Source organism: Spermophilus citellus (assembly GCF_964194105.1).
Source record: "Spermophilus citellus genome assembly, chromosome: 13".
Classification (NCBI taxonomy): domain Eukaryota; kingdom Metazoa; phylum Chordata; class Mammalia; order Rodentia; family Sciuridae; genus Spermophilus; species Spermophilus citellus.
The window spans coordinates 96,080,564-96,101,009 of NC_138193.1; the positions used below are offsets into that span (position 1 = coordinate 96,080,564).

The 20,446-nt window shown below is 58.3% G+C and overlaps 1 protein-coding gene across 3 annotated transcripts in view; it reads left to right on the forward strand.

The window, feature by feature from the left end:
* The window catches only part of OTOF (otoferlin), an 84,856-nt gene that overhangs the window by 62,140 nt on the left and 2,270 nt on the right, over positions 1-20,446 (forward strand). For 2 of the 3 annotated variants that reach the window (XM_081264662.1, XM_081264663.1), the window contains 34 exons: positions 2,462-2,621; positions 3,416-3,602; positions 3,901-4,087; positions 4,286-4,509; positions 4,921-5,029; positions 5,506-5,686; positions 5,766-5,886; positions 6,389-6,489; positions 6,613-6,703; positions 6,845-6,961; positions 7,165-7,317; positions 7,649-7,838; positions 7,919-8,043; positions 8,402-8,536; positions 9,243-9,404; positions 9,596-9,715; positions 10,164-10,325; positions 10,446-10,608; positions 11,148-11,218; positions 11,997-12,026; positions 12,364-12,495; positions 12,883-12,949; positions 13,769-13,911; positions 13,995-14,129; positions 14,348-14,485; positions 14,763-14,890; positions 14,977-15,147; positions 15,752-15,912; positions 16,649-16,791; positions 17,124-17,212; positions 18,603-18,701; positions 18,840-19,081; positions 19,504-19,682; positions 19,767-19,867. In XM_081264662.1, coding sequence (XP_081120788.1) covers positions 2,462-2,621; positions 3,416-3,602; positions 3,901-4,087; positions 4,286-4,509; positions 4,921-5,029; positions 5,506-5,686; positions 5,766-5,886; positions 6,389-6,489; positions 6,613-6,703; positions 6,845-6,961; positions 7,165-7,317; positions 7,649-7,838; positions 7,919-8,043; positions 8,402-8,536; positions 9,243-9,404; positions 9,596-9,715; positions 10,164-10,325; positions 10,446-10,608; positions 11,148-11,218; positions 11,997-12,026; positions 12,364-12,495; positions 12,883-12,949; positions 13,769-13,911; positions 13,995-14,129; positions 14,348-14,485; positions 14,763-14,890; positions 14,977-15,147; positions 15,752-15,912; positions 16,649-16,791; positions 17,124-17,212; positions 18,603-18,701; positions 18,840-19,081; positions 19,504-19,682; positions 19,767-19,867 — 4,717 coding nt within the window. Of the gene's footprint in view, positions 1-2,461; positions 2,622-3,415; positions 3,603-3,900; positions 4,088-4,285; positions 4,510-4,920; positions 5,030-5,505; positions 5,687-5,765; positions 5,887-6,388; positions 6,490-6,612; positions 6,704-6,844; positions 6,962-7,164; positions 7,318-7,648; positions 7,839-7,918; positions 8,044-8,401; positions 8,537-9,242; positions 9,405-9,595; positions 9,716-10,163; positions 10,326-10,445; positions 10,609-11,087; positions 11,219-11,996; positions 12,027-12,363; positions 12,496-12,882; positions 12,950-13,768; positions 13,912-13,994; positions 14,130-14,347; positions 14,486-14,762; positions 14,891-14,976; positions 15,148-15,751; positions 15,913-16,648; positions 16,792-17,123; positions 17,213-18,602; positions 18,702-18,839; positions 19,082-19,503; positions 19,683-19,766; positions 19,868-20,446 lie in introns of all 3 variants that reach the window. The other variant, XM_081264661.1, reaches the window with a different exon arrangement.

The following is a 20,446-nucleotide window of genomic DNA, read 5'->3' on the forward strand; positions in this document are numbered from 1 at the left end:
GTCTGAGGCTTAGAGTCAAGATGAAGTTGGAAAGTAGAATAGGGGAGCTCTGGTTGGTCAAGCTCTGGTTGGTTGGGCTTCTGATTGGTCAAGTCCTGGTCAGGAAAGCATAGCCCGCATGGAGCCTCAGCAGGTCCAGCACTGAGTCAAGCATGCCATCCAGAGATGGACCCTCCCTACCCCATTATAAGCACATAAGCACCATTCCCATATGGAAACTGAGGCTCATCAAGCTCAAATAGCTGGTCCAGGGCCACACTGGGAGTTAAGCGGGCAGAACTAGGCTGTGGGCCCCCACCTGGGCTCTCCACTAGGGTAATCCATCCCTGGACTTGCTGCTCCTGCTGACTCTGCCCCTGAGCCTGGTGCCCTTCTCAGAGACCAAACTTGGGTAGTGTTGGGAAGATGTTTACAGGGACCCAGAATTACTGGATGCTCATACAGGTGGTGTCAGCACCTGGTGGAACCGGAAGAGCTTCAGGGGTGTCCAGAGCCTATTTTCACCCTGGCAAGACCCTCTTTACCCAGTCATAGGCAACAGGAGGAAACTTCAAAGCCGCTGCTGGAGAGGAGTGTGGGTTTGTAGGTCAAGAGGAGGCCTGGGATGCTGGCAGCTTTCCAACCAGCCAGTCAGAGCCAGCAGGTACCAGAACCAGACTGGACACAGGTGAAATGATGTTTCAGGCCACTACACATAGAACTGGGCTCTCAGGTTGTTCTTGCATCTCTGACCTGGGATCACACAATATCAGGACTGGAAGGGCCTCAGAGGTCATCAGACCACTGAGTACCTGGCATAGGGACCCCTGCATCAATGTTGCTGATGGTCACCTAGCCTCTGCTTAGACCTCCCAGCACCCCCTATTTTAGGTATCTCCACTGTGTTTATGTCAGATAAAGAAAAAAAAATCTATCACCTGCAAACTTCACCCATGTCTATAGGTCCACCCTTCAGGACAGAAAAAAAAAAATTCCCTATTTGAATAGCTTTAAGTTTGAAGGTAAAATTCATGTCATTCCTGAGAGTGTGTTATTCTCTTTTCTTGCCAAATTTCCCTAATTCATCTAACCATGTCCAAATCTGCCCACCTGTCCACCCATCTATCCATCCACCCCTTCCGTCCATATGTTAATGGACCCTGCTATTCATTTATCCATCCATCATCCACCCATCCATCCACTCCACCAGCCAGTCAGCCCACCCAGCCTTCTGTCCGTCTCCCATTAGCCATCTACTGTCTGTTCATCTGTCCCCCCCTACAAACATCTGCTCAGGCAAGGCCCTAAAGCTCTGGGATGCCCAGGACACGGTCCCCTCCTCTTGAGGCATGCCAGCCCAGCAGAGGTCTCCAACAACTCCCTACACCTGTGACTTCCTACCCTCTGCCCTCCTTGACCCTTTTTTTAGGCTGCTGTGGCATTAGCTCTACTGAGACACAGCTGGGCTGGCCGAGCCCTGGACAGGCTAATTTCTGTACCCAGCCCCTAACTCGCCCCAAGGAGCCCCTGGGATCACAACCTTGGAGGACACAGGCCTGGGCTGCAGTAGAAAGGGGAAAAGGAGGAGGAAGGGAGTTCTGAGCCTGGGGATCAGTGCCTCACAAAACACAGGGAAAAGCTCCACAAAGCAATGGGTTCAATGCCAACCTGAAGGAGCAGGTCTTCCTAAAGTGCCTCTCCTTTGCTCCACACTGTCCTAGGTCCTGGGGACCCTGGGGTAGGACCACGGGCCCCTGTCTTTAGGAGGCTCTCAGTTCACAATTGAAACCAAACAACACACAGACAATCACAGTGAGGTGGGAGACAGACGTGGGGGGCACCAAGCTGTGAGGAAGTCAGGGCAGGGTGCATGGACGAGAAGACCCTGGGGCAACTGGCCAGGGACGGAAGAGGAGGGATGGGACTCATTGACCATGAACACAGTGGCCTGGAGGTGGCATCAGCAGGAGCTCAGAAAGGAATGAGGGCTTTGCCTGGGGAGTAGTGCAGAGCGAGGCAGGGACAGCCACAGAAGGAGCCCCACACCAAGCCCTGGGGCTTCACTCCAAGGCACTGGGGAGCCCCAGAAGGTTTGGAAAGCAGGGAAGTAATTAGGTAGGAGCCACCACTTCAGAATACCCTGTCTGGTGGCTGTGTGTGTCCAGCCACAATGGCAACAGTAAGAGAAGCCGCAGGCCAAGAAACCCAGTTAGGAGGTTCATCACCGGGAAGCCACAGCACACATCCCATGGATGACCTGGGCAGGGCTTATCCAGCTCACAGCTCCTGAGACCAATTTCCCTCTGTCTCTTCCTGGCCCAGATACAGGCAGAACTGGGGACCCTGTTCTTTAGGACCTGCAGCGTGGGGTCTCTAAAGGCCAAAAAAAGTGCTAAGCTCTGCAGGGCCCTTGGTCTGCCCTAATGGCAGGGAGCTGCAGGGGTGGGGACATTGGGTACAGCACCCCTCATCACCACTGCAGAGCACCAGTTCTATCACAAGTGGGCCATCCTGTCAGACCCCGATGATATCTCCGCCGGGCTGAAGGGTTATGTGAAGTGTGACGTCGCTGTGGTGGGCAAGGGGGACAACATCAAGACACCTCACAAAGCCAATGAGACAGAAGAAGATGACATTGAGGGGTAAGCCCCATGTCACCCCAGCCCTTTCTTTCCCTAGAGGAGCTCCCGGCGTGGACTCCCCAGAAGTCTTGCGTCCACCTCCCTTACCCTTGTTCCCACCAGGCACCCCACACAGGAGGGCCTGGGCAGGGCAGGAGCGGGCTTGCGGGAGGAGTGCTTTGACAGTGCTTTCACTACAGACTTCCAACTCTGAGGAATTCCGTAGGAAGAGTAGACGCTGGCAGACCAGCTTCCAGAAGCTGCCAGGTCGGGGGTGCTGTACCCTCCTGGGAGAGTCCATGTGGTGTGCCAACTGCCAGCAGCAGATAGAGGCTTTTGAGAAACATTCTGGGACCTCAGCTGCCTCAGTGGGAAAGAGGGCAGGGATCCAGTGACTCGTGTCTTCCTGGGCTGGGGAAGGAAGAGCAGCTACTTGTGAGGTTTCGGTCTGGGGGACAAAAACTATGGCATGAGGCTGGGCAAATTGACAACAGTACTCAGATTGACGCCCCGCTCTGTGATTTACAAAATTTACTCTGGTATTGTAACCTGTTTGAGCCTATTATATTGTTTTCGGGGAGGTGGATTTTGTTGCCCCCACCCTACTGGTGAGGAAACTGAGGCTCAGTGTGATGGGAGATTTGCCCTGCTTCCCACAGTCAGCAGGTGCCATGAACTCCGGTGTCTTCAATCTGCATCTGGGCCCTCTCACTGTCCTTCATGGATTGGGCCAGACCCCAGGGTAGGCAGATGCTAGGGTAGGAGGTGGGGGCCCTGGACCTGGCCACCATGTCCCTGGCTGGATGTGCCGGCAGGAACTTGCTGCTCCCTGAGGGGGTGCCCGCAGAACGCCAGTGGGCCCGGTTCTACATGAAAATTTACCGTGCGGAGGGGCTGCCCCGAATGAACACGAGCCTCATGGCCAACGTGAAGAAGGCTTTCATCGGTGAAAACAAGGACCTCGTCGACCCCTACGTGCAAGTCTTCTTTGCTGGCCAGAAGGTACGGGGATATGTGGTGTAGGAGGTTGCGGCTGGGAGTGCCAGGTGTCAGAAGGGCAGGTGATGGGCATGGTGGCCTGGGAAAGACACGAGGTGAAATCTGGAGCCTCCAGCTCAGGCTGGAAGGTGAGGTCAGTCTGAGAATGGTCTTGGCCATGGATGGTGCTCAGAGAATCCTCCCTGTCTCACAGGGTCCTCAGGCCAAGAGCATGGGGGAGGCGAGTCTGAGAGGCTGGGGACACACACACACACACACACACACACACACACACACCCTAACCCTCACGCCTTCCCACCAGGGCAAGACTTCGGTGCAGAAAAGCAGCTATGAGCCCCTGTGGAATGAGCAGGTCATCTTCACAGACCTGTTCCCCCCACTCTGCAAACGCATGAAGGTGCAGATCCGAGACTCTGACAAGGTCAACGACGTGGCCATTGGCACCCACTTCATCGACCTGCGCAAGATTTCCAACGATGGAGACAGAGGTTGGCAGCAGGAGCCCAGTTGTGTTAGGGATGGGGACACAAAAGGAAAGAGTAAACGAGACCCTCTCCTCATATCACCCCTGTCATCCCGGACCCCAGCCTGACAGGTCCTTGTGTGTAGCCCCTGCCTCAAGGAAAAGGGGAAAGTCACCACCTACTCAGTGACCCGGTCCCTTCTCCTTGTCCTTGCTGCCGCAGGCTTCCTGCCCACGCTGGGCCCAGCCTGGGTGAACATGTATGGCTCCACACGCAACTACACGCTGCTGGATGAGCACCAGGACCTGAACGAGGGCCTGGGGGAGGGCGTGTCCTTCCGTGCCCGCCTCATGCTGGCCTTGGCTGTGGAAATCCTGGACACCTCCAACCCCGAGCTCACCAGCTCCACAGAGGTGCAGGTGGAGCAGGCCACGCCTGTCTCAGAGGTGAGGCCCCTGGGGCTGTGCTGCCCTCAGCGCCCCCATTTCAGTTCCCATCCCACCCTGGAAGCCTGAGTCCTCAAGGGCCCGACCCCAGAATGAGACCTCCTCCAGGAAGGAGAGGCCTTCATGTGACCCCTCAGCAGGACTTCTGTCCTCGTCTCCCACTTGCCTGTCCCCTTCTCAGAGATGCCCCCATGGCCACCATCTCCCAAGATGGTGCCTCGTGTCTGCCCCTCTTCCCGGTCATGTCAGCTCTTCTCCAGGGCCATCGAGGCTGAGGACTTTAAGGTCGGGCTGCTAGCCCCAAACTAGGTAGGATGCCCTCCATCAGCCCAAAGGGCCAGTCTAGGTCCTGTTGGAAGGAGGCCAGCCCAGGCCATTGCCCCACTGAGGTTTGAACTGCCTCCCGCACAGAGCTGCACAGGGAAAATGGAAGAATTCTTTCTATTTGGAGCCTTCCTGGAGGCCTCAATGATCGACAGGAAAAATGGAGACAAGCCAATCACCTTTGAGGTGACCATAGGTGAGTGCTGTGCTTACAGAGGGAGGGTCTTCAGACCAAGGGGCTGCTGGTGGTAGCTGTTGGACCCTGCTCCCTGACCCCTGGACGCAGGCAACATCAACCTCTTTCCCCTGAGTGTCTGCAGGCACCCACACAGCACCTCTGTGGGAGTGTACTTGTTCCCCAGAGGGGCCAACCTTCACTCCACCTTAAGGGCTGGCCTGAATCTGGGATAAGGGAAAGAAAGAATAGGCTACTGGGGGCTAGAGAGGAAGAGTGGGGACCCAGGCCATGTCCTAGGCTGGACCTCATGCTCAGCCAACATCAGGGCTATCAGCAAGATCCGGGGGACATGGGAACCTTTCTCTGGCTAATGCTCTATCCTGTCTGAGCCCCATTCTCTGACTTTGCCTCTTCCTAAAGAAACACCTAGACTGGACAATTGTTGGGGCCTGGTAGGGAAAGCATTCTCCTCTGATGCCCCATTCTGTGTCCAGGCAACTATGGGAACGAAGTTGACGGCCTATCAAGACCCCAGCGGCCTCGGCCCCGAAAGGAACCCGGGGACGAGGAGGAAGTAGACTTGATCCAGAACTCCAGCGACGATGAGGGTGATGATGGCGGGGACCTGGCCTCAGTGTCCTCCACCCCGCCCATGCGGCCCCAGATCACAGATAGGTGGGCTCACCCTCCTGTGGCCTGGTCCTCTCACTTCCTGTGGCCCTGGGCCTCAACCTTCCCATACCTCCCACTCCAGGAACTACTTCCATCTGCCCTATCTGGAGCGCAAGCCCTGCATCTACATCAAGAGCTGGTGGCCAGACCAGCGCCGCCGCCTCTACAATGCCAACATCATGGACCACATCGCTGACAAGCTGGTCAGGGCCAGGCGGGGGCTGGGAGTCCTAGGGAATGGGTGTGTCTGAAGGGCTGTCCCAGAGGTCTGCCCAGAGGCTTGCCATGTGGCAGAGTGAGGGGCTGCAGGAATGGCCCCAGTAAGACCTCTGACCACCCCCTGCCCTAAGTCCCAGAACTCTGGAATAGAGTCTAAGAAGCCTGGCCCCTCCAGGCCTGGGGTTCCCTGAGGCAGCTAGGCAGGCCTTCTGTCTCTAGCGAAGTAGGCATCTCTCCAGCCTTGAGTCCTGTACAACCCACTAAGGTCACAGCCAGAGGTGACTTCTTCCTTCAGGAACTGAGGTCGCCAGGTTCTAAGAAGAACCTGGGGAGTTGGCTGCTTCCTCTTGATGAATAAGGAATGGCCCTAGTGAGAGGTCCCAGGTCACTAGGCCCTTCTTCCTCCCTGATGAACTTGGAGGAGACGTTTGGGAGGTCAAGGGAGTGGGCTATGGCCCAGCATGAACTCACACCCCTGGTTCCCAGGAAGAAGGACTGAATGACGTGCAGGAGATGATCAAAACGGAGAAGTCCTATCCTGAGCGCCGCCTGCGGGGAGTCCTGGAGGAGCTCAGCTGTGGCTGCCAGTGAGCGGGCAAAGGGGTGGCAGGAAGGGTGGGCACAGGGTTACCAGACACAAGGGATCCAGGCCAGGCCTGGGCAGAGGAGGAGGTGCCTATGGGCTAAGCCCTGGCTCCCTTCCTTCCCAGCCGCTTCCTCTCCCTCGCTGACAAGGACCAGGGACACTCGTCAGGCACCAGGCTTGATCGGGAGCGCCTCAAGTCCTGCATGAGGGAGCTGGTGAGGACGTGCTGGACCCCAGGGTTGGAGGAAGGCTCTTGCAGTAAAAAGGGGACATCTACCTCTGAGGTCACAGCCCCCTTGGTCATGGCCCCAACAGTGCCCCAACAGCCGATCTCCCCCTGCACCCCTCCCCCACAGGAGAGCATGGGACATCAGGCCAGGAGCCTGCGGGCTCAGGTGAAGCGGCACACGGTGCGTGACAAGCTGAGGCTGTGCCAGAACTTCCTACAGAAGCTGCGCTTCCTGGCAGACGAGGTGCATGGCCTGCAGGGAGGACGGGGATGCACAGGACGGGGTGGGACAGACTCCCTGTGCAGCCCCTCCAGCTCAGGCTTGGGGTCCTTCCCTCCAAGGCCCCTTCTTCGTCCAGGTCCAGCCCGCCCCCAGGCCAGGCAGGCTCAGGGGCCAGAGTGGAGAAGGGCCTTCCCCTTGACCCCCCTGCTCTTCCCCCGCCATAGCCCCAGCACAGCATCCCTGACGTCTTCATCTGGATGATGAGCAGCAACAAGCGGGTCGCCTATGCCCGGGTGCCCTCCAAGGACCTGCTCTTCTCCATTGTGGAGGAGGAGCTGGGCAAGGACTGTGCCAAGGTCAAGACGCTCTTCCTCAAGGTGCTACAGGGATGGGACTTGGGTGGGGAGAGGTTGGATCCCACTAAGGGTCCCACCCACATCCATCAGGCCCGAACTGATTGCATAGAGCTCTCAACTAACTCATGTTCAGAAAAGGGCTGGAAAGAGAGTGAGGGGGCAGAGGGAGCTGTGCTGGAGTCCCTGCCTGGCCCATACCCTCTGTCCCCATCCCATCCCAGCCAGTGGGATGGCTACTAAGGGCAGGCACAGCTCTGACCGAGGCCTCTACCAGCCCTCCTTCCCTGCTCCTACCCCTCCTGGTGGATCCTGGCATTGGCCAGACTCTTGGTGACCCCAATCCTGCCCCCAGCTGCCAGGGAAGCGGGGCTTCGGCTCAGCAGGCTGGACAGTGCAGGCCAAGCTGGAGCTCTACCTGTGGCTGGGCCTCAGCAAGCAGCGGAAGGACTTCCTGTGTGGCCTGCCCTGCGGCTTTGAAGAGGTCAAGGCAGCCCAGGGCCTAGGACTTCACTCCTTCCCGCCCATCAGCCTGGTCTATACCAGTGAGTAAGGACACCTCGCCTGGTAGGCCCCTCTCACCCAGGAGGGGCTATGCCAGGCCTCAGCCTCCTCTTCCCCACAGAGAAGCAGGCCTTCCAGCTCCGAGCTCACATGTACCAGGCCCGCAGCCTCTTTGCCGCGGACAGCAGTGGTCTTTCTGATCCCTTCGCCCGCGTCTTCTTCATCAACCAGAGCCAGTGCACGGAGGTGAGGGCCTGTGGGGGACATGCCCATAGGCATGTGATTGTCCCTGATACTTGACCTTCCCCATCTGGAAAGAGCACTGGAGGCTTCTGAGTTTGTGGGCCCAGAGAGCAGGTCTACTAGTACCCAGGCTCCTTAGACCTGCAGGCCCAGGTCACACAGGCCAGGACTACAGCTTTGAGGTTGCATCCACAAGGCAGAGAAGACAGGAAGACTGTCAGGGCTCTGGAGGCAGACCTCATATTCGCCTTGATTTTAAGATTTCTGACATTCCTGCTCCTGGCTTTCCTGGAATCCCTGACTAGGAATGGTGTCAGCCACTCACTATCACCTGTTCCCTGTCTCCCACCCCATGCCGCAGGTGCTGAATGAGACACTGTGTCCCACCTGGGATCAAATGCTGGTGTTTGACAACCTGGAGCTGTATGGAGAAGCCCAGGAGTTACGGGATGATCCCCCCATCATTGTCATTGAAATCTATGACCAGGACAGCATGGTATGAGTGGGTGTTGGCACCAGGGACCCCAGCAGCACCACACCTCCCCCTGGTCCCCTGCACTCAACTTGCTGGCCTCCTCCCCACTCCCTCCTGGGCTGGTGCTGGCTGGGAAGCTGGCATCTGGGCTGCTGACCAGTCCCTCCGGGTGCCTCCTGCCCACCCGTTGCAGCCTAACCTTTCCCAACACTGAGCCTCTGGGATCTCAGGAGTCAGGCCAGGGCATCCTCACCTCCCGGCACAGACATAGAGAGCCCAACATCCTCAGGAGATGAGCCGGAAAGTTCTACTGTCACCGCAGGGCCCTTGACCCCCTGCCCACACCTCTCAGTCTGTAACAGCCTTTAGCTTTCCATGGTGTGGGGGGCTGGGGGGACCTGGAGTGGGGAGTAAAGGATTGGGATGACCCCCCAAGAGTTGGGAAGCCACCAACTCTTCCTACAAACCACCTCACCCATTGAGGTGCCCCCAGAGAGCTCTGGACTAGAATAGAAGGACCTTATTTCTGGTCCTGAGTCCTGCATCTGCCATTCACTGCCTGGCCCTGAATAAGCCTTTGGTTGTCCCTGACACTTGACCTTCCCCATCTGGAAAGTGGGTGATCACACCTGCTCCTTACACCAACACATGGCCAGTGGTAAGGACCAATGAGATGACAAATGTGAACACAAGTGCAAGAGGCCACCTGGGTTGTTTGTGTTGTCAGGGCAAAGCCGACTTCATGGGCCGGACCTTCGCCAAGCCCCTGGTGAAGATGGCAGATGAGGCGTACTGCCCACCCCGCTTCCCGCCCCAGCTCGAGTACTACCAGATCTACCGCGGCAACGCCACGGCCGGAGACCTACTGGCTGCCTTCGAGCTGCTGCAGGTGGGTCACAGGGGATAGGGCACGGTCTGGGGCTTCCCTCCTCCCCGCGCTGCTGTGACCAAAGCAGGGGGTGTGGTTCTCAGGGGCGTGGGGCCATTTGGCCATCCTTATCTCCCCTGATCTCAACTCATGGGGGAAAAGACTCCTCTCCTGGACTCCCCAGCATGTGACCTATGACCCCCATTCCTCAGATTGGACCGGCAGGAAAGGCCAACCTGCCCCCGATCAATGGCCCAGTGGACATGGACCGAGGGCCCATCATGCCTGTGCCTGTGGGCATCCGGCCCGTGCTCAGCAAGTACCGGGTGGAGGTGCGCGCGCAGGGCCTCTATGGTCCCTCCCTGTCCCTCCCTGTGTCTTCCACCTGGCTTTCTTGTTCCCTCTCATTCTCTCCACTGAGAGAAAGTGCACGTTCCTCTGCAGACAGCAAACCCTGGTGCCTGAGAGGGGAAGTGACTTGCCCAAGGTCACCCCGGGAGCCAGCAGCAGACCCAGGTTCCCACCCCAGGCCAGTGCCTGCCTCCATCTGACTGAGTCACACTGGGGCTCAGGGCCTTTCCCAGCACCCCTGTCGGCTCCACCTTCGATCCTCCACACCTCCACTGTGAGGCCCCACCTCACCTCATCAGTTCTCCTGGCACTGTCCCTGCCCACTGAAATCTGTCCTCTGCTGCCTATTGCCAGGTTTCTTCTCAGGAGACCCTGCCACCCACTGCTGTGGCCTGGACTGAGCAGCGCTCCCCCCCAACCCTCTCCCAGGTGCTGTTCTGGGGCCTTCGGGATCTGAAACGGGTGAACCTGGCCCAGGTGGACCGACCGCGCGTGGACATCGAGTGTGCAGGGAAGGGGGTGCAGTCATCCCTGATCCACAATTACAAGAAGAACCCCAACTTCAACACCCTGGTCAAGTGGTTTGAAGTGGTAAGCACAGGCCCAGACAACAGAGGGCAGAACTGGCGATGGAGCTGGTGTGGCTCCACCTGGTGGGGTTCCTCTGCCCCTTTCTCTGAGGTTCAGGCTCTGTGTCACCAACACCCCCAGGACCTGCCAGAGAATGAGCTACTGCACCCGCCCCTGAACATCCGCGTGGTGGACTGTCGCGCCTTCGGCCGATACACACTGGTGGGCTCCCACGCCGTCAGCTCCCTGCGGCGCTTCATCTACCGGCCCCCAGACTGCTCGGCCCCCAGCTGGAACAGCACTGGTACAGCCACATCTGGGCCCGAAGCCTGGCTCTGCCCCCAGAAGGGCTGCTGCTCATAGCCCCATGCAAGCAGCCACCAGTGTTATATATCCCATGGTCCTGTGGGAGGGCAGGAAGCCGGGCCCTGTCCTGGATGCCAAGAAAGCCTGCCCAGGGCTGCCCCTCACTCTGGAACCAGAGCAGGCCAGCCCTGGAAAGGCCCCAGAGGGCCTGAGAACAGATATCTTCCTCCACTGGGTGGAGGAGACCCAGGCCCTCCCTCCTGGTCCAGCCTCCACTCTGCTGCTGGGCCTCCAGAGGCTCACCCTTCTTTCTGGCTCACTTTCTCCCTCCTTATTCCCATCTTTGTCCCTTCAACTACCCTGTCCCTCCTCTCCCCACAGAAAGTTCCAGACTCAGTCTCAGGCACCTGCTCTTCTGCCTCTCTGACTCTCACTGTTCTTCCTGCGCCTCCTCTGTCTGTCTGTCTCCCTGTCCAGTGAGGCATCTCCAGGGCTGCCATGGGCTATGCAATGGGGGACCCTTCTCTTGCCCCACAGGGGAGGTTGTGGTGAGCATGGAACCAGAGGTGCCCATCAAGAAACTGGAGACCATGGTGAAGCTGGACGCGGTAAGGCAGCCCCAGACTGTCCTTGAACTTGTGACACACTCATGAGCCAGGCTGCTTCACCCTGAGAGAACAGCATTAGGTCACTCCTCTTTCAGTGAGGAGTGTAGTTATCAAGGGCCAACCCGACTATACAGGCAACTCCACCCTAGCCCTGTCCTGGCATATGTGTGTGCAAGCCTGGTTGGGGAGGGTACGGGAATGGGGGTGGGGGTGCAAGTTCAAGAACAGAGAGAGCATGAGTAGTGTGAGGTGATAACCTGCAGTCATTTGTACTCCAGCACATGACACCCTAGGCAATGGATTCCTTGTGAAAGTGCCCGTGTCCTTCCTTCCGGGAGCCTGGTTTTCCCTCCGAGCCATTTCTAAAACACCCTACAAGCCTGGGCTGAGAAGGATTCCAAGTGGAAGCCCCTTATTCCTCTTGGCTTTAGGATGCAGCCAGTTTTAAACTACTGGTGCCTCTTGCCACTGTGCAGACTTGGTGGTGCCCACATTAGTCATTTGTAAAAGCCCCCCAGCTGATCCCAGCGTGCAGCCAGGGCTAGAACCAGCGTCCCAGAGGGCCTGAGGAAATCCTCCAAGCAGGCCCCAGCAGACTCACCAGGCAGGGTGCTCTCGGGGACGAGGGGCTCACAGCACACCGTGAGCTTCCATTCCTGCATGCACCCTCTGGGCTCCCATCTGTCCCTGTCCTCCACACTTCCTGGGGTGAGCTGCTGCCTGCCCCTTCAGGCCACAGTGGCTAATCCTGTCCTGTCTCCTTGGTTCCCTTCTGCAGACTTCTGATGCCATCATCAGGGTGGATGTGGTGAGTGTGGGGGCCATGCAGGTGCCCTGGGGCCAAAGGACCTATGCTAGTGTCAGCTGTCAGGCCCGAGGGCCCTGCCTCAGGGACCGAGCCATCCCCTGAACCTGAGCACCCACTCCTGCCTCACCCTCATGGTCCTCACAGGGTCGTGGCCTCCTCCCCTACAAAACGCAGCCCTGTCTCTTTGACATGGGTGGCCCCATAGAGCCACATGGGGGCCAGGGCTTTTCAAGAGCAGATGGCCAGAGTGGGAGGGGACCCTCTGGGTCATCCAAGGTTCTGGGAAAGAGCAGGGGGCAGGGGAGCCCACAGGCCTGTAGACCTAGGCAACCCTCAGGCTGAAGAGGAGAAGGAGAAGAAGAAGAAGAAGAAGAAAGGCACCGCGGAGGAGCCAGAGGAAGAGGAGCCAGACGAGAGCATGCTGGACTGGTGGTCCAAGTACTTTGCCTCCATCGACACCATGAAGGAGGTGAGGCTCTGGCACGGCTGGGGGTGAGGAGGAACGGGCGGCCTGCTCACACCCCCTCCAGATCCCCTCCCGCTTTCCCCAGAGCTGGCTCCCCTGCCCTCCGGCTTGGAGTCCCCTGAGAACTCACCTTTTCCGGGCTGGTGATCCAGTCTGCCCCCACGCCGCCCCTGCTGGCTTGGTTTCCTCTTGTCCTCATTCAGTTATCCCACAAACATCTCTGCAGTCTTTGATAATCCAGACACTGTGGGAGCCCAAAGATAAGATGCCCCACGTGCCCTGAGGAACCTCAGTCACTGGGCAGAAGGGACGTGTACCTTAGAGTGCTGTGTGGTAGCCAAGGCAAATGGAGCCCCAAGAAGGCAGGGGTGCCACTCTGTCTTTTGGCAGCAACTTCGACAACAAGAGGTCTCAGGGATTGACGTGGAGGACAAGGAGGAGATGGACAGCTCAGAGGGTGAGCCCTGTACCCTGGCCTGCTGCCTCCCGTCCCCAGCTAGGCCAGCTCCCCTGCCTGCCTCACCAGCGGCTTCGCCTTCCCCCTCCCACTGGCCTTCACAGTCTCCTAGCCTGGGCAGATCACTGGGAGTCCTTAGGTGCCAGGCAGCAGGCAAAGCCCCTTATCTGGAGTAGTTTTTACTCTGACCAGTTCAGCATCGACAGTGGTGGGCAGCCATTTAAAGCCACAGAGTATCAGAGCGAGCAGGAACTTCACACCCACCTCACCCAGCATTTTCCAGACAATATGGATGAGGATTCTGAAGGGAAGAGAGGATTCTGTGGTCAAATTGGTTCAGGAACGGCTGGTTTAAACATGTTCCTTGGGTTTCAACAGAGCCTTTAAAATGCAAACACTGTAATTCTCTAAAAGGAAGATATTGTATAAAATCTTCTCCCACTGAGTCCACCACAACACCCTTTCTTCCAAAGCCACCAACTGCACCTGTGCTTGATGTTCTACTGGATGCAGTTTGGCGCCTTGTTGATACCATGGGCAGGTTAAGCACAACTGGAGGGGGATGAGGGGGCCCAGGGCCACCAGGCAGCAGGCCTCTGACTCCAGACCCGGCCTCCTTCCCGGCCCCACTCTGCCAAATGGCACAACCGTAGTCTGTGTTCCCCGGGCCTGGCCTAGTGTCGAGGGCAATGGGACAGGAAATTAAATAACGAAGAGAAGGAGCAGAGAAGCTGGTTCTCCAGCGCAGGCCTTCTTGTCTGGTCACTTCGGCCCTGCGTCCCCTAAGCTGACTGAGCTCTCCTCTTTGCTTCTGGCCAGGCCTAAAGGGGCCAATGAAAGGCAAGGAGAAGGCAAGGGCTGCAAAGGAGGAGAAGAAGAAGAGAACCCAGGGCCCCGGCCCAGGCCCCGGCCAAGGGTCTGAGGCACCGGAGAAGAAGAAACCCAAGATTGATGAGCTGAAGGTGAGGCTCTGGGGCCCACCCTGCCAGGGAGCGGGGGAGTCGGCGGACAGGCATCAGGCCCTGACGGCCTGGTCCCGGCCCAGGTGTACCCCAAGGAGCTGGAATCAGAGTTCAATAACTTTGAGGACTGGCTGCACACCTTCAACCTGCTGCGGGGCAAGACGGGGGACGATGAGGACGGATCCACCGAGGAAGAGCGCACTGTGGGCCGGTTCAAGGTCAGGCAAGGAGCGCGGCCAGCCCTGGAGCCTCCCACCACCTCCAGTTCTCTCTGGTCGCCTCACCACTGCCCTAGCCACTCCTTCCAGAACCCCTGGCCATCCCCTCAGTCCAGCAGCTTAAGACCCTCCCACAGTAACTGGCCGCTGGTTGTTTGGATGCCACCCCTGCCGACATCCAGGCCGACCCTGACCTGGGCCCCCTTGCCTCTCCCCAGGGCTCCCTCTGTGTGTACAAAGTGCCACTCCCAGAGGATGTTTCCAGGGAAGCGGGTTACGATCCCACCTACGGCATGTTCCAGGGCATCCCGAGCAATGACCCCATCAACGTGCTGGTCCGAGTCTATGTGGTCCGGGTGAGGCCCCCTTTGCACCCCCAGCCCTGCAAGTCCTCCTGCCCCGGAGGAACCGGAGCCGCTGTAGACTGACAGTCCTGAGTGGGAGGCATCTGGGGATCATCTGGCCTAGAAGAGGAAGTCAAGTCCCAGGGAAAGGCAGCAACTTGCCTAGGGCCACACAGCGAGTCCCCTGACTGGTCCAGTGTTCTTGCCCTGCCTTCAACATCATGGGACCCTCAGGGAGCAGGGCAGAGGCGCCCAGGACCCTCCTCAGGCAGCACCCTCCCCACCCCAGGCCACAGACCTGCACCCTGCTGACATCAACGGCAAGGCTGACCCCTACATTGCCATCCGGCTGGGCAAGACTGACATCCGTGACAAAGAGAACTACATCTCCAAGCAGCTCAACCCGGTCTTTGGGAAGTAAGGTGCCCCCGCTTGGCCTCACTCCCAGCCCAGCCCCTGCCACAGCCCAGCCTTCAACGCTTCTCCTAACCCCCACCTGCCAGGTCCTTCGACATCGAGGCCTCCTTCCCCATGGAATCCATGCTGACAGTGGCTGTGTACGACTGGGATCTTGTGGGCACCGACGACCTCATTGGGGAAACCAAGATCGACCTGGAGAACCGCTTTTACAGCAAGCACCGCGCCACCTGCGGGATCGCCCACACCTACTCCATGTGCGAGGGGCGGGGCGGGGTGCTGGGGGCGGGCAGGCCTGCTGCACCTGACCCTGAAACAAGACTCAGAGGTGGAGATTTGGGGATGTAGACATACTATGGTTTCCGTCCCAGGCCAGCGCTTCTCCCCTAAAGGATCTGGGTATAGCCTCGGGCCAGGTCTGCAGATTCCAAGGCAAGGAGTGGGCCAGGGGATTCCAGGACAGAGAAGTCAGAGCAAGGAGAAAAGAGTGGCCTAGGGAAGGGGGTGAGACAGCAAAGGAGGAGAGGAAGAGTCCTCTGGGGATCTGATTCAGCCTTTGACCTTTAAAGGCTGTGTGACCCTAATCAAGCCCCTTAACCTCTGGTTACCAGTTTCCTCATGGGAGTCTTTGAGGTTCCAGGAGAGTAGGCACATTGGGGCAATGCTTGGGGAACACTGAACTCGTGGGCCAGTCTGAGCTAGGAGGGGCCAGGCTTCAGGAGCCATAGTATCTTGGGAGACCTGGAACCCCGGGCAGGCCCACCTGTTGACACGAGGCAACGATCCATTTTAGAGAACTGCCACCAGGGGATGGCCTAGTCCTAATCAGAGTTCCTCAAGCCTGTGTGTCCCCTCCCACAGACATGGCTACAATATCTGGAGGGACCCTATGAAGCCAAGCCAGATCCTGACACGCCTCTGTAAAGAGGGCAAAGTAGACGGTCCCCACTTTGGGCCCCCTGGGCGAGTGAAGGTGGCCAACCATGTGTTCACCGGGCCCTCTGAGATCGAGGATGAGAACGGTAAGCGGCCCTGCACCACACCTCCTGGCCCCTTTCGAGGTGGCTCCAAAGGCCATGAAGAACCCATGCTGTCCTGTAAGGGGCTCTCGATGGTGTCCTTATCCACGTCTGGGCTTAGTGACCCTCTGCTCCCACCCCAAAGCCCCCTCCTGTCTGCCCAGCCTCTGCCATCCACCCCTGCACCCCGCTTTCCCATGAACTGCCTTCTCTAGCCCTACTTGCACCCCTGTAGGCTAGAAAGGTTGTCCCCATTCTGTAGTTGAGCAAACCGAGACCCCACAGAGGGTGTGACTTGCCCAAGGTCACATGGCACTTTAGAGGCTTGAGGACGCGGGCACAGACGCCTCTGGCTCCAAGCCCTGGGCTGTCCTCACTCCTCTCCCATGAGGCACCTCCCAGAGAATCGGGAGGTAACTGTGCTGGGGACTTATGCCTGGGCCTCAGGTGCTGGGACAGGAGCGGCTTCTCCCTGATCTGCTCCCTCTCACACCTAGCAGGATTGTTTGCTTAACCTCCCCAAACAGGGAACATCAAGGACACGGACCTTTCTGGGTCCTATGGAGTAGCTGAGATCTTGGGCAAGTCACCTCTGTGCCTCAGTTTCCCCAACAGTAAAATGGAGCTGGGTGACAGGGCTCACAGGCTCAGGGCCCTGTGCCCCTAAGACCCTGACCCCTGCACCGGTGCCTTGGTTCTGGGGAGGCCGGGTGTGCAGTTGACCCACTGGTACCCACAGGTCAGAGGAAGCCCACGGATGAGCACGTGGCCCTGTCTGCCCTGAGGCACTGGGAGGACATCCCCCGAGTGGGCTGCCGCCTGGTGCCAGAACATGTGGAAACCAGGCCACTGCTGAACCCCGACAAGCCGGGAATAGAGCAGGTGATGCCCTCCTCGCCAGGATCAGGGCTCCCTGGGTATTTGGGATCAGTGAAGATCAAAATGGGCACATGAAAGTAGAAGAGGGACCTCCTGCCCTCACTGCACTCCCCCAAATCTGGCAGGCCCCCACCCACCAAGGCCAACTTGAATGGCCAGTGTCTTTGCTCAGAATGTCTCCCTCAGAAGCTGTGATTGGTTATTGGTGACATCATGGGAATTCCTGGCACCCAAAGATGGAAATTGATGACAGAACATGGGCTGGGAGGGCGAGGAAACTGTCGTTCCCAGAGGCAGAAGTCCCTGAGACAACACCACGGCCTTCTCTTCCTCAGGGTCGCCTGGAGCTGTGGGTGGACATGTTCCCCATGGACATGCCAGCCCCTGGGACGCCTCTGGACATCTCCCCCAGGAAGCCCAAGAAGTGAGCTTCCTGGAGCCTGAAGTACTCCCTTTCCTCCTTCCCACTGTGACCAGTACTTTTGTTTGGAGACACAGGCCCAGGTGGCCTTGGTCAGTCCCCAATCCCTGGGTCTCAGGTGTGGCCAGACCTCCTGAGGGAGAAAAAGACTGACCCATGAGTTGTGGGGCCTGCTCTGGGTAGGTCCCCATTTGTTGGGACAGGGGAACACTCTCTACTCTGCCATGAGCTGGGGAGATGAGCCACACCCCAACACCCCAGCACACGCCCATCCTTGCAAAGATGAGTCCACTGGTAGACACACCCACTCACCCACTTCAGCTCACGCACAGCCCTCCCATGGCACCCACATGCGAGCCCACATGTGCACACGCATGTACAGGAAACAGAACCACCAGGGGCCTGCTCTGCACAGAACCCCTGAAGGCCTGCTCTGCACCCTTGCAGTCAGCTGCTGTCACATCTTCTTTCAAGTCCAAAGAAGCAGGAGGAAGTGACACACTTCTGAGTCAGAAGCCAAGCACCTGCCTCTCCTAGTAGACCCTGGCCAGGTCGCTTTGCCACCCTGGTCCTCAGTGTTCCCCTTTATAAGGTAGCAGGGTGGAGCCTTGCCTGCTTCTGACCTCCACAGTGGCCTGGGATTGAGGTCAGCTTCCTGGTTATATTCAGGTCAGCTTCCACACTCAGGAGCTCCCATTCTTCTTTACGTGTCCAATGTTGCCATCTTGATTTCTTAATGATTTATTTAGCAAAGGGCCCTGCATTTCCATTCTGCTCCAGCCCCAGCAAATTATGCAACCTGTTCTACCAGAAATATCCTCCAAGCCTGAGCCATGGGCATGCTATTCCAGGTCCTACCACAAGAGGGCAACCCAACCATTTCCCATCCATTTTTAGTGGCTGACTCAACCTCACTCTTGAAATATAAATGCCTCATTTATAATTACAATTAAACCTCAAGGGGAAATGCTTCTTTGGAGACAGGACATAAAAATAACTAGAGTCTGTGGGTTTCCACCACAGGCTTTTGAGCTTAAGCTTCTCTTAAAACTGAAGAAGCTCTGATCTCTGGAGTCACATAGAGGTTGCTCCTGACTCTCCAGCCTCACTTCAGCGCCCCCACTCTCCTCTTTGCCCCTCTCTGTCCTTAGCCACCCTGTCCAGGAAGGAGTGTGTTCCAGCCTGACTGGACCTCCCCCGAGGCAGATGAGCATGTGCCTGGCTGAAGTCCAGCTCACCTGGGCCCCACAAGACAGAGGCCTCCCTCTGGCCTCTGTTTGCTCTCCTGTCCACAGGCCAGCCCAAGTCCCCAGGGTTTCTCTCACTGTCTCCAGCATGCACCCCGCCCTCACAACCCCCACCCAGGCTGCTAATCGTCCCTCCTCCTGCGTAGGTACGAGCTGCGGGTCATCGTGTGGAACACGGACGAGGTGGTCCTGGAGGACGATGACTTCTTCACTGGCGAGAAGTCCAGTGACATTTTTGTCCGGGGGTGGGTGAGAGAGAACCCTGTGCCGGGGGGCTGAGCTGGGCAAGCCTACCTTCCAGAGAGAGAAGTAAAGGGGGCTGTGGGGGGCGGTGAGGACCCCCAGGGTATGGCCGCACGTCTGGAGCACGTGGCTCCTGGCAGGTGGCTCAAGGGCCAGCAGGAGGACAAGCAGGACACGGATGTCCACTATCACTCCCTCACTGGTGAGGGCAACTTCAACTGGCGCTACCTGTTCCCCTTCGACTACCTGGCAGCTGAGGAGAAAATCGTCATCTCCAAGAAGGAGTCCATGTTCTCCTGGGATGAGACTGAGTACAAGATCCCCGCGCGGCTCACCCTGCAGATCTGGGACGCTGACCACTTCTCAGCAGACGACTTCCTGGGTGCAGAGCAGGGCGGGGCCTAGCACTCAGAGCCGAGGGGCAGGGGTGGGAGAGGTTGGGATAGGTAAGCCCAGCTGCCCTTGTGTGGCCCGTGAGAGCAGAGAGATCAGACGGGGTTCCTGTCCCCCAAGAATCCACCTAACCACACATGGGACAGATGTCCCCAGGGTCATCACCAAGGCAGACAAGGTGCTTTGGACACATCAAACAGTGGGCAGTAAATGCTGACGGAGGGATCAGCAAGGATCCGTAAGGGGGTCGGGACACTTTACAAGGACTGTGACAGAGGGGAGGCCCAGGGGGTGGTGGGTGGCAGACACCAGGAGATGCCCACCAGGCTGAAGGAGGGCCTGAGTAAAATGTGGGGACAAACCCCCTGCCCCTGTCACGCTTGCCCAGAGCTGACTCTAAGATTGCCACAGGGGCCATCGAGCTGGACCTGAACCGGTTCCCGCGGGGCGCAAAGACAGCCAAGCAGTGCACCATGGAGATGGCCACCGGGGAGGTGGACGTGCCCCTGGTTTCCATCTTCAAGCAGAAGCGGGTCAAAGGCTGGTGGCCACTCCTGGCCCGCAATGAGAATGACGAGTTCGAGCTCACGGTGGGCACCGCCTCCTGCTGGGGAGTGGGCCAGGCTGGGCCAGGGTAGAGTAGCCAGGCCCTGGGACCTTTCTGTTCTCTTCAGGGCAAAGTGGAGGCGGAGCTGCATTTGCTGACAGCAGAGGAGGCTGAGAAGAATCCAGTGGGCCTGGCCCGCAACGAACCTGACCCCCTAGAGAAACCCAAGTGAGTGCTCTGCCTGCCCAGACCCCCAGCCGTGCTGGTCTTAGGAGCAGAACAGGAAGGAGGGACCAGAACCCTCTGGTTTTCTTGCCCCCACTTCTCAGGCAACCTGTGTTCCTTCCTGGGTCACAGCCTCACTGTGGGGGAGCCCCTTCCTCCACTCCTGAACCCCACCACCTCCCTCTGAGCCAAAGGATGGGTTCAAGGAAGCAGCTCCTCTCCCCAGCCACAGAGGTAGAGATTCTTCCCAGAATTTGCCAGCTAGTGGACCAGTGGTGGTGTTGGGCCTCAGCTGGCCTTGAGGTCCCAGAGCTCATATACTCTGCCCAGGTGGACTTCCCCTCAGCAGGGGCCCTTCACCAACCCAGCCCCAGCTCCCCCGTCCTTTCTTCCTGATGCCACAGCCGGCCCGATACAAGCTTCATCTGGTTCTTGAACCCTCTCAAGTCTGCCCGCTACTTCCTGTGGCACACCTACCGCTGGCTGCTCCTCAAACTGCTGCTGCTCCTGCTGCTGCTCCTCCTGCTCGCCCTGTTTCTCTACTCTGTGCCTGGCTACCTGGCCAAGAAGATCCTTGGGGCC